General features: G+C 34.4%; 1 protein-coding gene across 1 annotated transcript in view; it reads left to right on the forward strand.

The window, feature by feature from the left end:
- Cntnap2 (contactin associated protein 2) overlaps positions 1-18355 on the forward strand; it is a 1911322-nt gene that overhangs the window by 623982 nt on the left and 1268985 nt on the right. The window contains exon 3 of the mRNA XM_058574358.1: positions 13703-13896. Coding sequence (XP_058430341.1) covers positions 13703-13896 — 194 coding nt within the window. The remainder of the gene's footprint in view (positions 1-13702; positions 13897-18355) is intronic.

Genomic DNA, 18355 nt, shown 5'->3' on the forward strand with positions numbered 1-18355 from the left:
ACCATAAAATATTTTTTTAATTGAACAAAGAATATATGCATTTCTTTTTGCTCTCTGACATTTCTTCTAGTGATTTCTTTTAGAGCAGAAACTGTGCCCCAGAAAATAATGAGGCTTCAGTAAAGGAGTCCCTGAGGCAGATGGCATAGAGATGTTATCTGCATCGCTAATTATTTTGTTAATAAACAATAAACTATATTTAGTTACAAGTTAGAACATTTCCATTTTGTAAATGGTCTTCTGACCCTTTTGTTTATTAAGTGAGGGAATTAATGACAAGAAACATTCTGCACAAAACACTAGATGGAGACTAGATTTTGACAATGTACATGACAATCTGTTTTGAAATTCACCTACTGTTAAGTTCTTAGCTAAAATCTCCACAAGTTAAAGAAATTTCCCACTGTACTGAATTAAATCTGAATTCTTGGGATTGATTTTCACTTTGATTTGTGTATCTGCTCAGCCATTTCTCCTGGCCATGCCCTATCCCTCTTAGAATAACTTGGAATAACTGAGTAAATCCCAGCCCTTCAAAATACCTGCCCGGTCTTTTTGCTGACCTATGTGGGCTGATGCTTTGCAGCAAGCAAAGGAAGTGATTGTGAGAAGTTTCCCAGTTAAGGACGTGGTAACACCTGAGTAACAGCTGTAGATCAAGCGGAGCTTGTTAAAACTGAACTGAAAAAGTGCTCTTTTACTAGTTTTGTCCATTTAGTGTATCAGAATTTTGATATAGCCCAAGGACTTCTCAAAGATAATGGCTACAGCTTAATTTTTAAAAGATTTAATTTATGCAGACAACCAAAAGAATTTAAATAATGACCACAGAAACATTCTTCAATGAGAATGTCCACCTAATGTATATTAAGACAAGACAAATATCTAGAATAAATATAATAGGCATCCCCAGAAAAGCTCCTAATATTTCTCTACTGAAGATACCATGAGAACAAGAAGGGTGACTAAGGGATTACTTTTTATTATAGTCCAATCTGTCTTTCATGTGCTTTCTTTGCACCAGGCAACTGGGCCCAGGGATTCTCACATCGTGTTTCAGAGATCTTACTGCCAGACTAATATTCATTTATCATTTGATTTATTCATATCTTCATTTTTTGCTTCATTGCTTCTTATATTTATTCCTTTAAAAGATATTTATTGAGTACCTGTTATGCCAAGGGTAGCAACGTAGCAGTGGTTATTCATGAGGAATAAAGACCAGTCCTAGACTTCAAAAAATTTGATGATTCCTTACTTACCCCCTTGTTTAGGGTTTACTCTTTAACTGATTTCTGCAATGATTTCCTTCCTCCAGTATTCCAAATAGAGGCCAATTTATTTGATCACCTAAAAATGACTGCTGTATGGTAGAGCTCTGAATCCCTTTTTATCCCATAAATTTACTTTCTGCACTCTGTCAAGTAATATTTTGGGGGGCTGAATGAGTAAGAATGTATTTACAATTCTCTTTGTTAAACTAGGTACAAAAACTACCCAAGAAGAGAATGATGTCATTTTCTGGACAATGCCAGTGAATGGAAAATTATTTCTAATTAACTATGTCATTTCCAAAATTCTTCAGACTTTACTAGGAACACAGCCCCCAAATTACAAAAATACAACGTAAAGAAGTAGATTTGCACATGTAAAACTGACTTCCTGCTCACACAGCTTTTAGTTTCTTGGGAACATTCATGCTTGTACCCACTAATGAAGGCTTTGTCCTTGACCACAGCTAGAAGAGCACTGAACAAAGGGATGCTGGAGGGAGCCATGTGGAGCTCCTCCAGGAGACTCACACAGGCAGAACCTCACAGCAGGCTTGCACACTTGCAAATGGGAAGCATCTCTCAGTGACTTCGATTTGGCTGTAATATTAACACTAATCTTTATTATTATATACAGAACACTTTCTGTGAACATGAAACATATATGAAACATCTGATTTCCCATGTGACAAAACCTTTATTAAATAAAGAATATTTTTGTACATTCTCCAAATGAACAAACTAGATATTCAAGTTTGTTTTAAAAACTGTAGTAAAAATTGAAAAATTCTAAAAAAAAAAGTAACCTCAATAGCTAACATATAGAAGTGCTCCATAAATATAAATATTTGCTGAATGAATGAACCAGAGGAATTATTCACTGTAAAAATGAAATGACCTAACTCATTAACAGTAAAAATTATATGTAGTCAAGTATTACTCAGCAATAGTGTAAATAATATCCCCATATTAATAAAATAGATCAACCGAAACCTGTATAATAAGCATTAAAAAATAAAAACCATTTGATACTATTGCTAATGGTTTTATCATTATAGTTTGCATTTCAATGTTCTTTCTATATGAAGTGAAAGACATTTAGTTCAGTCTTTTATCTAACATAAATTTCTACTTCTAAATTAATTCTGATTTTCTAGCTGTAACTTGAATATCTACAGTAACAAGGAGCTTGCTACTTTAGTTGTAATCCATTTTATTATTAGTTATATCTAATTTAATATTTTTTCTTCAATATCACATTAATATATGGCAGCCTATAACTTCCTTTTCTAAAACCACCACCTACGGTAATACACACAAATAGTGTATTTCCCTTAGTCATGTTATTGTCAAGGACATTTTTCAAAATAAGACTAGAAATTACTTATAGTGTTTGGTAAATAAACTTTAAAATTGCAGAGTCAAGATTTTTAAACTTAATTGTCATACATTATTACATTAATCACATCATTTTTACATTGTATACACGTATACAAGACTAATGTAAGATGAATGTAGATAATGTATGTAAAATAATGTTAAAATTAGAGTATATTTGCTGTCTCACTGATCCAGGCTCTGAATCTGTGCTGATTTCTGTGGCTATGATGCAGGACAGGAAGTAGATCAGATTTAGCTGAGGTTCGGAGTTTTTGCTGCCATGAAAACTCCATGTAGTTTTATGCAACAATGGAAGTCTGTACTGGTTCCAATTTTTGGTCTCCTAAAACATAATCTTGAGGTAATATTTGACATTTTAAGAAACAAATCAAAGATTTTAAAATGTAATCGACTTGTGAAATTCATAAATGCGTCTATTTTTTTCAAATTTCTGAAAACAAATTTGCATTTCTGTAAGTCTATTTCTTACAACTGAGACTCAGTGCTTTGCCTGTGAAGAGGTGAGCTTATAAACATAGGCCTCAGATTGACAAATGGCTTCTCTAATTTTACTGAATTGCAAGAAATTTACTTATCTTAATTATGTAAGTTACATCAGGATATTACCAGTATTGTCAAGAGATCTCCTGAAAATTCTTTTATTGTGGTAAGCTGAGCCCTGAAAGGAATAGATTGTATTTAATAATTTTCTTTTTCTCGCTGAAAAGTGTTAGTTTCAAATTTGAGAAAAGAGCTCAGTTTTCAGTTTAATCTTTGGTCAGGTTAAAAAAATGGAAACCATTTGAGTACAATGAATACTTTATAGACAGACAAATGAAACTGACAATATTGAATCAAGAAGTAATTTTTAAACATTATTTATGGAAAACATTAATTTTACAAATGTGAAATAAAGCTAAATAATCTATATACACAAAAGCATGTATAATTTTGGAATGTGTATATTTATTGCTTTATTATTTAAAAAATAATTTTATCCTTTTATCACTAATCCTTTGAATATAGAAGATAGAAATGAAGTTTCTCCCTGATTTTCACTTATAAAACTTAAACATCTCTGGTCTTTTGAGAGCAATATCATGAGATTTAGTTCCTCGTCATTCTGGGTTTTCCTCTTGAACATTCTGAGCTTTTCAATTATCCTTCAAAAGGTCAATCCCATGAGGTCCATCCTGTCACTATACATTTTATAGATTATAGTCCCTTTTTCTTGTGGATTTCCTGTTAAAGTATTGTGTTCATTCTTTATTGAATTGCCTAAATGTTTCTGATTGTTTAGTAGGACTTCATGTTTGGGATCTGAGCATTTTGTTGGTTATATGTTTAGGAATATTTTACCCAAATCCAAGGTTAGCAATCTCACAAATTTATTAATTCATTTTCAGAATCAGTAGTTTCTATTTTTTAATATAATGTACTTTATCCATACTTTTTTTTTATAATTGGTGCTTTTTGAGCCTGTTTAAGAAATTTTTTCAACCACAAAAGTGATTTCATTTATCTATGTCATTTGCTAGACAGTTAAATGATTCACCTTATTTTATTCAACCTGTGTGTGTGTGTGTGTGTGTGTGTGTCTGTGACCAAAAGATCCTACAATAACAATTTTATAGGAGAAAATGTTTATTTGTGATCATAGTTTAAGAGGTCTCCAGTCCATAGATGGCCAACTCCATTGATCTGTGCCTGAGATGAGGCAGAACATCATGGCAGAAGAATATGGTGGAGGAAAGCAGCTCAGGACATGGCAATCAGGAAACAGAGAGAGAGCTTTCACTCACCAGGGACAAAATATAACTCCAAAAGGCATGTCCACAGTGAACCTCCTCCTCTAACCACACCCATCCTGCCTATAGTTACCAGCTAATATATTCAAATAGATAAATGCATTCATTAGGTTGAAATTCTCATAAGCCAATCATTTTAGCACCTCTAAACTTTCTTTTTCTTTTTTGGTAGTGGGGATTGAACCCAGGGGCACTTAACCAAGTCATATCCCTGGCCTTTTTATTTTTTGTTTTAAGACAGGGTCTCACTAAGTTGCTTAGGGCTAATTTGCTGACACTAGTCTCAACTTTGCAATTCTCCTGCTTCTCAACTTTGTAAGCCTCCCAACTCTCTCGAATTACATGCATGTGCCACCCCACCTGGCTCACATCTAAACTTTCTTGCATTATCTCTCACATGAGCTTTCCGGGGACATCTCATATTTAAACCACAACACATCTCTTATAACTTGATCTGCATATTTTAAATGTGAGTTTTAACTGTTGTGTACAACATTTCCTTTCTTCCTGTGTGGATATGGAATTCACCCTGAATGCATTATTGGAAATATGACTTCTGTCATACCTCAAGTGCTGATACACACATGCATATATGTAGTTTGTTTCAGAAATCCGTATTTTGCTTATTTGATCTACTTATCTATCATTGCACTAATGACCCTTCTGTCTTCACTAACGATAGTTTCAGAATATATCTTAGAATCAACAAAATATGTGTAGTAAGTCAGCTTGCCATCACTCTGACAAAATACCTAAGAAAATCAACTTAGAGAAGGAAAAACTCACTGTAGCTACTTGGTTTCAAGGTTTCAGTCTATGGCCACTTGGTTCCATTGATTCTGGGTCTGTGGCAAAGAATCATCATGGCAGGCAAGTGTGGCAAGGCAAAGCAACTCACCTTGGTGGCCAGGAAGCAGAGAGAGAGAGAGAGAGAGAGAGAGAGAGAGAGAGGGAAAGGGGCCTGAGACAGGAATTCACTTCAGGGACCAGTGACCTCACCTCCTGAAGTTTTTATCTTCTCCCAAGAGCACCACAGTGAGGGACGCAGCAACCATATGGATAAATCTTTGGGCCAGTTCACTGAGGACAAGGGGAGGGGGAGATGGATGTGAAGATTACATAATGTACGAAAATATTTTTGATCTTATACAGCAAGCATAGAAATATAGTTAGATGCCATAATTTCAAGATCAGATTATCCATAGAGTAAATTAAATTTACATAATTATTTCTAAACATTATATATCTTTTAGCATAGAATCAGTAATGGGTATCTTAGTTTATTATTTATATTAAGACAAATTGTTCTGGGATGTGCTCAGATTTCCAGACAGTCAAAAACATTTTACATCATGGTTCAGTTAATTATCCTATTAGGTCTCTTTACCAGTTTTATATAATTGACAAATTTCATAAGCATGTCTTCATGCCTTAAATAATAAAAATATTAAAACTGACAGTATACAGGGTGAAATCCTGTGGCACATCATTAGGGAGCTCTCTTCAAGTTGACATGGCCATTAATCAACATATTTGGGGCATGATTATTAGCCATTTTTGAATCTACCTAAAGCTGTTATCTCCCAGGCCACATTTTGCCATTTTATTACTTATCAGAAATTTTGCCAAATGCTCTGCTGTAATTAAAGTTGGAGATGCATCTTTGGAATGTATTGTGTTCTATTAAATAAGAACTTGATTTTAAAGGGAAATCTTTGTAACCCACCAATACCACCTCCACTATCACCAGATCTCCATCTCTCTTCTATTCTAAATATTCACAATGCACACCCAAGAATTTAAAGAAGATGTTTTCTATACATTTTAAATTTTCCAATTCTCTCCCTTTTAACATTGATGTTTTTCCCCCTGTTCTGTGGCTCTTGTTGATGTTGTGCCTGTCTCTGAATTTCTGGCAGCAGCTTTGATAAATATTCAAAGGAACTAAGATTACCTTTTATGAATAATGTCAGTCCTTTGGGATATAATCTGAATTTGAATGTTTCCAAAATGTCAACACAGCTCCATTTCTTACTAGGTCCTAACTCATCTCAGGAGATGAAGCCTCATGCTCAGCTCTGCTGCTCCCAGAATGCTCTGAGAACCGTTATCCTTGGAGAAGGACGGAATGGGAGAAATAGCTCTGTCTTCCCACTGTTTCATCCTATCTGATGATACGATATCTTTCTTCTCTGTTGCTTCAAAAATAGCTGTCATGCTCTTTTGTTTTGGTGTGATTTTATAAAAGCATTAATTTATCCATTTTTTTTAGGAATGATTGTGGTGCTGCTTAATTCTTGCTGAGGACAGATGTTAATTAATGAGTATGGCTCCCTTCAATGGCTACTCTGATCAAAAAGTGTCTGCACATGGCTGAGGCTATTTATCCAACTTTTCATAGATCCTTGCAGGTGTTTATGTCCTGCTGTAAATAAAATCTGAGCTCAAAACCTGAGCTCATTAGCAAGTCCCTTTAGCACTTCCCAAGGTGCCTATTATTTTTCTTTAACAGTGAGATAATTCTCAACTAGGATGCTTACACTTTGTTTTTTTTTTAAATGTCACACTTCATCAGTTGTATGCTTTTAGACCAGTCTTCCATTTACACATCATGACACCCATCATAAAGTGCTCTCACTACGTGCTCTTTTCAGCTCTCTTCTCAACTCATGGGATGGTGGCTCTTTTTGTATTCAGTTTTTTTCGGGAAAAAAATATTCTATCATGATTTCTTTAAAAATTTTTATTCTCTGTACAATTAAAATGGGTAGATTTACCTCTGATGAGTTTTTCCCTATCAATGAATACATTCTTTATGACAAAAATGACTTTTTGGTTCATGTTACCATTTGTAAATGCTTTATTTCTTCACTTTCTGTATCATAATTGTCACTGCTTTAATGGCATGTATTACTTCTTTTACAGTTTTTCCGAGAAGTTAAAATGGATTTGTTCCCAATGGTCCTCATTGCATTGAAGTTAATTTGTATTGAACTCTTGACTTTGTGGCATTCATTTTCTTTCTTGTGATTGTGAATTTGAGTGCACATGCCCTCCCTCCCCCCAACCCATGCACACCCTTTCATGGTCACTATCCCTCACCTTCTCTTTCTACTTCTCGTCTTCTTTTCTCCCTTTTACTCTAACGTTCTCTAATCAATGTCCCAGGAAACCCTGTCTAAAGCCATTTCTGCATTGCTGGCCCTGTGCCTTGGCCTCTGAGTCATTAGGGAGTTCTAGGTCTAGTGACAAGCCAAAGGCTTGTCCAAGTACACATGGCCTGTTTTCTCACCTCTTGGTACAGTCTTGTAGAAGTCACATATCCAAGAGAATGAACAGTTATTTTTTTTTCCATTCTCATTTCAAAAGCAAATTAGACTTTAGCCAATCTTGGTCTCTAGCCCTAACACAGGCGTCCTGTTGCAGACACACACAGGTAACACATTCACCAATATTTCCTAAGCACCAAGGGTCCAGTTGCCGCTGATGTTTTCAGCTCTCAACTCAGCCTCAAACCTTCCTGTTGTCTGCATTTTGGTTGCATTTCTTGTGCATGGAGATGCTTATCTTATTTCTGATCCTGGCCTATGTCTTTTCAATTTTCTTTTTATCTGTCTTATCTAAAAATATTGTGTATTTGGAACAGAAGGAGACCTCAAAGCCTGAACTCATAATGCTATCTTGCCTGGAGTCTCCTTTTCAATTTATTGTTTTCATCTGATACATATTTCTCAGCCAGTTATTAAAGGTAGCTCTCTCCTTAATTGAAATTGTTTTCACTGTTTTCTTCTAAATTAGAATCCAGCCTTACAGTCTCTGGTGGCCTTACAACTGTCAGCTTGTGTGGCATGTTTATTCAGGAGCCATTTATCACTAAGAAAGGAGCTCCATGACTTCTCTGGAACCACCCACTGAGCTCTTCTTTGCTCTCAGAGATACTAAGTTACAGAAAGCAAAGGGAAAGTAACTGTCCTGTGAGTTCAGAGCACTGACTGAATCCATTCAGAGAACTCACACCCTTTGCTCCAGGTTCTCTGTTGTATTTTCTCTCTCAAGGTTCCATCATAGAATGAGCACCTAGAACACCAACTCCCTGCATCTTTTACATACTCTCTCTCTCTCTCTCTCTCTCTCTCTCACACACACACACACACACACACACACAGAGAACTGCCTGTCTGTGAGAGAGAAAAACAGTGGACGGGAAAAATAGGAGAGGGGAGGGAAAGAGAGAGGGAGTAATTCTTACTACTCAGGAAATAGTCTTGCAATAAGTACACATCTTTCAAGTTATTCCAACAATTTACTCATTATTTGCTGGATAGTTTTTGTTTTTTTGTTGCTAGGTGAGAGTTCTTAGGTCTTCTAGTGGTTCACAACTATTCACTGTCAATATCTCTACCTCCATTCCTTCCTTTTCAGTATCCACTCAGTTTCTTTGAGTGTCCCAGTATGCACTCCAGCCACTTGGGCATAGGAAAATCAAGTCCTCCTAAACACCCTATTCTATGCTGGTAGATACTTCCACCCTTTTACGTACCTTTTTCCAGACTTTTTTGTAATATAAGAGGTATCATTCTTAATCCTTGGATCAATAGAAGTTACCACAAGCCAAATGAACAAAGTAATCAACTTCCCCAAATTACATGCTTGATAGATCAAAGAGAAAGAGGAAACTTTTCATTGATCTTTCCACCATGTTCCTCTTGCAAACCTGACTTTTGCCCTCCCCTTAAAGTTAATCACTATTTTCTCCACATAAACTGCTACTAAAAATAAGCTTTTATTTGCACTTCCCCTGCCTTTAGATTTTTGCCTCCTTTAAAGTCGACAGTAAATTCTTTGCTGCTAAAAGTAATGAGATAAATGGGATTAAGTAGCCATATGTTAGTTGCCTACTCACCGAAAAATCATAGAGCAGCAAAATGTGGGTAATGTAAGAAAATTTATTTTGGAGTATTCTTTAGCATGACACTTAGGAAAAGAATTCTAAGTTTTACCCACAAACACTAGGACACATTTCCACCTTTTTTCTGATTGTATTAATTATTTGCTGACTTCATTGACCAAATTATCCTATTTCTTTTAGTCATGTGTACATAAAAATTTATACACCATTGAGGACAAATTTTTCAAGCTTTAGAACTGCATATCTAATAAGTTAGAAGATATATTATCATCTCATGGTGGCTGAGTATATTGATATCGCCAAAATTGATCTGAGACCCCTCCAAAATTTTACAGAATTCTAGAAAATAGGCATGTGGATAAAAAACGACTATAAAACATATTAGGTATTACAACAGGACAAAAGTTAGTTATGTAAATAACACACAAATGTCAAAGCAAGGACAAGTAATTCTTGCTGGTGAGCAGGCTATGTAGAAAGTGGCTTCCCAGTGGTTTTGTCAACTAGATTCCCCAGGACACAAATTTTGAGATGGAGATAGCATGTAGGAAATTAGTCAGGGAGCACTTTGGGGATGAAAAGGTAAGGAAGAGAAAGGAATGAAGCTGAGAATAGAGGAAGAAGTTAGGTACAATACAGTCTCAATGAAGGAAGCCCACAGGAAGCTCTGAGACTCAGAATGAACTGCAGAATGGCCACAAGTTGAAGCAGGGTGCTGGTCCTTGATGGCCCCAGGCTGGCCGGTCATGACACTTATAACACTAGGAAGGGTTATAAAAATGGGTAAAGTTCTCATTCCTTTTCCAGGAAATCCCTGGGTAATATTTCAAGGGAACACACGGACAGCTCACTAATTATTTACCAGGCTGATTGGAAAGAGAAGGGTGGATGGATAGAGTTTATTCCAGGAGTGTCTCCTGTGTATGAATTTGCAGGGAGCTTGTTTCCACAGGCAATGAAGGTCAGTGAAAAGGTAATGAGCAGGGATGAAATAGGATCAGATTAGCATTTTAGAAAGATCATTCCAGTAAAACTATGCATTGGAGATATGAGACCAGTTGAGATAGTAGTTATCACATAGTCTACACACACCCTACAGATAACACATATGCTGTTTAGGCACATACTATATATAAATCTTTTCTGAAAGTTTTGAAGTATTATTTAGATATAGTGAAAAGCACATATTTTATTTTTCAGGGGGAGATTGGTCTTGAGCAGGGGTTGACAATTTATAGCCCCCTGTCCAACCACCAGCATGAGTTTTATTAACAATTTTTACTGGAACACAGCCACATTGACTGACAGAATTTGGTACTTCTAATAGAGATGGCACAGCCTTCATAGCCTAAAATGTTCAGTTTTTCAAACTTTTACATAAAAAGTTGTCTGGTCCTTGATTTAGATTTCCAAATAATGTCACTTAACGCGAGATGTGAGAAGCTAGGTGCTGTGTATTCAGAGTTCTACCTCCTATCCTTTGTATGACTGTAGTTGCACATTTCACTACTCTTTCTGTTATAAACCCTCGAATTCAGTGTTACTATTTTGCTTTAAACTCTCAATAGTTTTTTTAAAAATTAAAATCTCGAACAAGTATTTTATATTTACTGATCTTTTAACCATTACTTCTATTTTATCTTTACTGATATTCAACATTCATTTCTTCATGAAAATATGAGCTTTAATATGGTAAAAATTTCCCTGAAGCTACAAATTTATTTTTTTCCTTTTTATCATGTCAGAGATGTGGCTTCCTTATTTTCTGGCTCACATTGTTTCTTCTGAGAAGTTATTGCCCTTTGATGATGTTAGTTTTTCTCTTTGACATTTTACTTTCAGCAAATGGTTATGAAATGAATTGGTGGTTTTTCTTGGTGTTTATCCTGCTTAGAATTCAATGAACTTCTCAGATATTTGAATTTATATATTTTAGCCATTGTGTCATCAAATAGATAAATTACATTTGTAAGCAAATATATAAAATACAAATATATATATAATGCAAACATATATATAATACAAATATCTATATATGTATATATAAACACATATATATATAAATACAAATATGTATATATGTATATATAAATACATATATATATAAATACAAATATATATATATATATATATATATATATATATATATATATATATATATATATATATATATATATTGTGTGGTACTAGGGATTGAATTCAGGGGCACTTGACCACTGAGAAACATTCCCACCTTTTTTTAAAATTTTTTATTTTGAGACAGGATCTCACTAAGTTATTCAGGGTCTCTCTAAGTTGCTGAGACTGACTTTGAATTTGTGATTCTCCTGCTTCAGTCTCCCAAACCACTGGTATTATAGCTATGCACCACCATGTACAGCTGTATATAGCTATTTATAAACCAATCTATAACCTTAATGTCTTAATCTGCTAATTTCACATTTCTGTTATTTTGGAATACATTTCCTTCATTGGTTTTCCTCTGGTTATGAATCATATTTTTCTGCTTTTGCAGAGGTCTAGCATTGTTTGTGTGTGTGTGTGTGTGTGTGTATGTTCTGATTTTACACTGGGTATTATGGTTGCTACGTTGTGTAGTTTCTAAACTTTCATGACCTTGCTTGATGGAGTGTAGAATTGTTTATGGAAGAAGTTAACTTCTTTGTGAATCAGAATCACCTTTTCCAGTAACCTTTGTTAGGGTATATCCAGAGTAGCCCTTGTTCTAAGACTCTGTTATCCCTGCTTCAAGGCATGACCTTTCAGGAATGTCTACTGAACGACTGGATGTTTGCTAAGGCCTCTCCCTCTATATAGTTTGACATCAAATTTTCTAGCCCCATGCAACCTTTAGTGGTTCATTTCACAGCTCCTATAAGCTAGTCCTGTGGTGTCTTAGTCTGCAAACACACAGCAAAATATTGATTCAGAAACTTGACTTCACAGACTTCCATGATCCCTATGCAGTGTTCTAACTCTCTTTCTCAAAACAGCTGTCCACTCTCTTGGACTCTGTCCTGCAATTTCCAGCTTCCTCATCAGTGTTGAATTCTGGTCTGTTTCCATTTTCATGATACTGCTGTACTCTGGGATCTGCTTCCCTGTACCATGATCTGGAAAGTGCACCGTGCCAAATGCAAGGAGCCTGGTGGCTTTGCCTCATTGATCTTCACTCGTGGATCAGGGTCCTGACCTCCCTGTGGTCCTGTCCTTAAGAACAGTGTTTTTTTAGAAAAAAATATATTTTGTCAGTTTTGTAGTTGTTTAGAGAGTTATTCTATCAGAGCCAAAAGAAAACATAAGCCATATAAACATTGTTAAATGAATGATGTATGTGTAATGATTTATAAAATGATTTTTTATGAGAGTTCTCATAGAATAAATTATTTGGCCATCCTTTGAATTCCTTACTTAAACAATGATATGTATTATGTTGATATATCGTACATTGGAAAAGCCGCTGAATATTTTTCTATCATTTCTGCCTGTTAGTAGCTGAACTCACCCCAGATTGTAATGCCTCTTAGCACTAAGCATTATTCGGTATTTTCTGTCACTTTTTTTTGTGTGAAGCTATAGTGGTTAATAGTAAGAATATCACTAAAAATTGAGTCTTTTGGTTCTAAGTTAGAGTCACTGTCTAATAAATATTCTTATATTCTTACTATTACCAATTGGTCATCCTATTTTACCAAAAAATGTTTAATTTTATTCAATGTTTCAAATTATTTTTCTAGAAATATGGTAAAAAGAGTCAGTGGATTCTTTCCCTGAGGTGATATATACTGCCTGTTTCTCTTTCCTCTCACAAAATCAGGGGTCTAATGTAAGATTAGATCTCATTTTAAGAACTAAAGTACTTACATTCTTTGAACTCTGAACTTCTTAAGGCAAAATGTATTTGAGAGTTGTGTATGATTGGTTTTTGTTTCATTTATAATTTACTAAAAGTTAAAACCTTTACATGAAAGAAAAGGAATTAGTTACTTTTTTTTTTTTTCCTGGTGATTTTAGCGGAAGAGTTCGTGGTAAATTGATCAACCCTCAGCCAATTAGACTTTGACATGTACTAATAAGATCTAATTGAGGAATTATGAAGACATTTGCTCAGGAGAAAATGAGCACATAATTACACCATAAAGAGGTTAAAGAATCAATGTTACCCAGCTGGAAGACTATTAGTTGAAGTCCCAGTGGCATCTATAAAGGACACTTCATAATATATCTGCGAAATATAACACTGACAAGGCCAATTAAGATATGTAGAATAATCTGTTCCAATTGTACAAGTTCAACCTCAAATATTCATCTTTCCCTCTTGCCTCTACCCTCAGGTGCTGGAGGATGGTCTCCATCTGACAGTGACCACTACCAGTGGCTTCAGGTTGACTTTGGCAACCGGAAGCAGATCAGCGCCATTGCAACCCAAGGGAGATACAGCAGCTCCGACTGGGTGACCCAGTACCGAATGCTCTACAGTGACATGGGGAGAAACTGGAAACCCTACCATCAGGACGGGAATATTTGGGTGAGTCATTATCAGAAATGAGAAGAGAGAGACAGAATAGAGGTACCAGTATTTGAAAATGGGAGAGGACCCACAGGTTAAGGTACTCCAGGCCCTCCATCTCTTGAGCCGTATGTAGCTTTATTTTTCCATTAGAACTATTGATAAACCAATTATTAAATATTTATTCATTATTTAGTCTTGTGCATTGAAGAATTTCCAGAGACTGCAATTTTTTTTTTCAATACTTAGCATTGGTCTTATTGTATCACAATGGGTCTCAGTCTGTTATGTATTCAAATTACCTGAAGAGGTTTAAAAGTATGTGGATGTCAGTCATACCCAGAACAAAAAGATCAGAATCACATCAGTGGAAAATATGATTGATGATATTGGTAACTTTCTGAGATAGAGAACTTTAATTAGAATAAAATATTAAAATCATGAGGAAAATAACTTAGAGAAACAGGAGCACTAGCAATTTACCCACACTATAATTGTACTTTATACCCTTATTACAGATCTATATTTATTCTCTTACTGTGATAGAAAAACAAGGTTTTATTCATGTACTCAGAAAAACCCTCAGTTAAATTGGAAAGTAGTATTTATTCAATCAATTATTTAGCACATTTGAATACATTATTTAATACTAAATTTTAAGGAATCTATTGTAGTTTAACTACTTCAAAAAAAACAGTTACAACCAAAAAGCCATTAATATTATAAGCAAAGAGAAGGACAAAGTGGAGGAGAAGGAAATATTCATATTTTACATTTACCCTTCACAATTTAGACAGAGTACTGGGTACTTTCAACCTGATCAGGCCCATTTTTAGGGAATTTATACTTTACAAGAATAAATTTATTTAAAAAATGAATAAAAAGAATCCCAGAGTTTAGAATTCCAAGCATGGTTATCACTTCCTCAGCAGTGTCTAATAACAGTAACTATCATGTGCAATAAGGATACCTGGGAAATAATACCTGGGAAATAAAAGGTGTGCCTGCCCAAATAATACTCCCTTGGAGCTATAATTGTATAGCACAAACATGTGTGTATTGGAATGTATAACTTATAGGAAACAAGTGTAGGAAATGCTTCAGTGGAAAGTCATCTAACAATTATGATAATTCAATGCCTCAGGCATAAATTATAGCAATGGGATTGTTCGCCCAGGATAGACAATGGAATCATGTAAAGAGCTTTAAAACAGAAGGTTGCTTATGTCCCAAACTCAGATTTGGATTTAATTGGCCTAACATGCAAAACAGGGAAAGGGGTTTGGGGATTTAAAAGTTCTCAAGGTTATTTTTTATCATTTTGCCAACATTGAGAACCATATTTTAGATTGGCTTCAGTCTGCAGGTAGATTGTGGGTAAAAATAATTTGTAGTGAAAACAAGTGGAATAGAAAATTAGAACTGACCTGCCTGAAAACCTAGCAAAGAGAGAGAGGGACAGAGACTGACCAAGTGAGCAGTCAACTAAACAGCAGATCAACTAATTGTGTGTAAATAATCAGGGCTGAAATCACACTCTATCCAGTTAAGTAAGTACTCATTATTTTCTGCCTTTCTTTCAAATCTAAGATCAAATTATGTGAAGAGCTGAAAGTCAGACTCCAAACTATCTTTCACATCTGTGTTTTTATAAAGTTTTCACCTGACAATTAAGAAATATTCATATCCTCTGGCCCCTGGATGTGTTAAACTGTAATGAAGATGGCTGCCAAAATGTAGCCACAGGGGATCTGTTCAGGTGCTTAACAGATTAGTCACAGTATGAAGTGAATGAGGAGACACAAGTTAAAAGGGTGAAAGAAACTAAAATTGTCCAGGATGACATGGACTCTTCTGGTGCTGTACAAAATACCAAAGCTGTCCTGCAGTGAAAATATCACAAGTTGTGAATGTGGATTGGGTCTCCAGGGTTCTCAGATATCTGTGAAGGTGATATAGGATATGTTTCTATAGTCTTCTACCTTTCTGTTTTCATTTTGTTTCATTCTTTCAAATCATATATATTTTCATTAAAATTAGCGGGCTATGTGATGAGTGATTGTGGGAAAAAATGTAGTGAAGTAATCATGAAATTTTAAAAATCAAGTTTAAAATGAAATATAGATATTGTGAACCACATTTAAGTGTCAATAAGCCCGCCACATGATGGCTCTAATCTTAACTATTTTTTAATGATATATGACAGAAATGATATAATCCTAATATGAAAAATAGTTCATTGCTTTGATGTATTCTAAAAGAGATCAAGTTCATTGACTTTTAAAAATTTGTGAGTACTTCAGAGCTTATGTCTTAACAAGCATTAAGTGATTAGAATTTAGCTTCTGCAATATCAACAAAAATATTTTAGGCTTAAGTTTATTAAAAATGTTAATTCAATACTAGATTTTCTTTTAATCTGCTACTTCTTAACCTCATGTAATTTGGATTTAAAAGAAAATTCTAACCTGGATTAGATTAGATGGCGTTTGATGAACAACACCTTCTAAGATTTCAGAGTCAAAGGATTTCATTTTGATGTGTTTGAGATTGCCATTCCTAAAATGATCGATTACCTCAGAAGAATGTAAGATAATGTAAATTCAATCTCTTCAATATTTAACAAACGTCAGTGGCTACTCTTTATACAGTTGTTGAGAAAATAAATGACATGACTTCTTTTCAATAATATTTTTAAATGTCCATGGGGATATTCTATATTTTTATCATTAGATACTATATTAAAATATAAAATATTAAAATATGCAAAGACCAGAGTATTCTGACAGTTTTATAAGACTTTAAAGTCATGAATCTTACATTGTGGAATGAAAATGGCTTTTGAATAGATTACTAAAGAGTAGTTAATCTGAATATTTAATAGACAAAGATATAATTTGTTAAATGTTCCTAATTACCCAAACCTTCTACTCCTATTTGATAATACTGAGTATAAAAGAATCCTATATACTTTATTAATGATACCATTTCCTTCTATTTAGAATTTCCTTTCAAATGTAAAAGAAATTTGTGGATTGATAAAACTGCCACCCCCCTAGTCATTGAATTAATCTATACCACAAACTCTGACTTGTGTACTTCTCGGCAGTATTTTCAGGTTTCCTAAGTATAATGTGTGGGAGAGAAAAATATTCTGTATAAGCATTTCTTATCAAAAGTCCATTAGACATTACATTAAATAAGAATTCCAATAGATTTTTGCTAAGAAGGTGAATTCAGTTTTACTTGGTTTTGGAATGCAGGTATTTGGAAAAAATAGAAAAATGGATTATTAATAGTGAATGCCTTATTCAAATACCACCATTATTTTGCAGGACACTTACTACAAATTTGCCTGTACTGTAATATGGACATAGTTATTCTTTTTGAATTATTTTCTTAATCATGAGAAAGTCCTTATATATTCCTAATCATTTTTTTAAAAAAAGAATTAATTCCTTTTGTTAATGGTGGATGCTAAGCAAGTATCAGATTAGGATGAGTTACCTTGTATCTACTAGTTAGAGTCCTGCTGGGAGAAATGTTTTACCACATTTGAATTATATAGTTTTATACTTACCAAAATAAGAACATAAAAGTTTATATTCTCTAATATATCCCAAAGAATATTTCTTTGCATGACCTGTTAAAAATCTGGGTTTTTGTTATATACAGGTGTTTTCTATCCATGTATACGCATACATAAAGCTACATTGTTTTTAACAAATTAAAAATATTTCAAAAATCTTGAAGGCAAATATAACAATTAATAGATAAATATATTAAATGTTTTGTTTTCTGAACATCAAATTAATAGCTGGAATTATATACTCCACTATATTTTTAAATAAATATCCCATTAATCAAATTTGTTTGTCAAGTAGATGCCAATACATAAGATTGAAAGGTCTGAGCTGCATGTCTTGGTTCATTTATTTGTTTTGTAAACTTAGAAGATGTGATTTCTTTCTTTTGACCTGAAATCCCTAATCTAAGAAATGGGAATAATAGCAAATGGATGATTTAGCTGAATATATAAGTAAGGAAATTTTGCAAACTATGAGGCTTTAGAAACACAAGTGCTGTCAATTATAGAAGCATTCTGTGAATCAAGTGTAGTGTGTCCTTTCAGTGAGAAGAGCCTGCAATGATCACTGTCAGGTTTATTCATCATGCTACCTTTTCCCTGTCCTCATGCATGATTTGAAATACCTGACAGTATTGTTAATGAAGGACACATGACTTAAAATAGGAGGTAGACTGCACAAATCTCTGGCATATTTTTCAAATTAACAAAGGGAAGAGCATGGCTAAATGCATCGGTAGGTAGGGCAATGCAGGCTGGGCCAGTGACTCATGATAGGGAGGCTCAGCTCTGGGCCAAGTGCCATTGCAATGCTTGTAACAAATTATCTGTTACCATAATGATGGCCCTGTGTGCAATGAGCCATGTAAGGGGACACTGTTCAAAATGAAT

This window comes from Marmota monax, unplaced genomic scaffold (genome assembly GCF_021218885.2).
Source record: "Marmota monax isolate L192 unplaced genomic scaffold, Marmota_monax_Labrador192_F-V1.1 WCK01_AAM20220418_F8-fsc00193, whole genome shotgun sequence".
In the NCBI taxonomy this organism is placed as follows: domain Eukaryota; kingdom Metazoa; phylum Chordata; class Mammalia; order Rodentia; family Sciuridae; genus Marmota; species Marmota monax.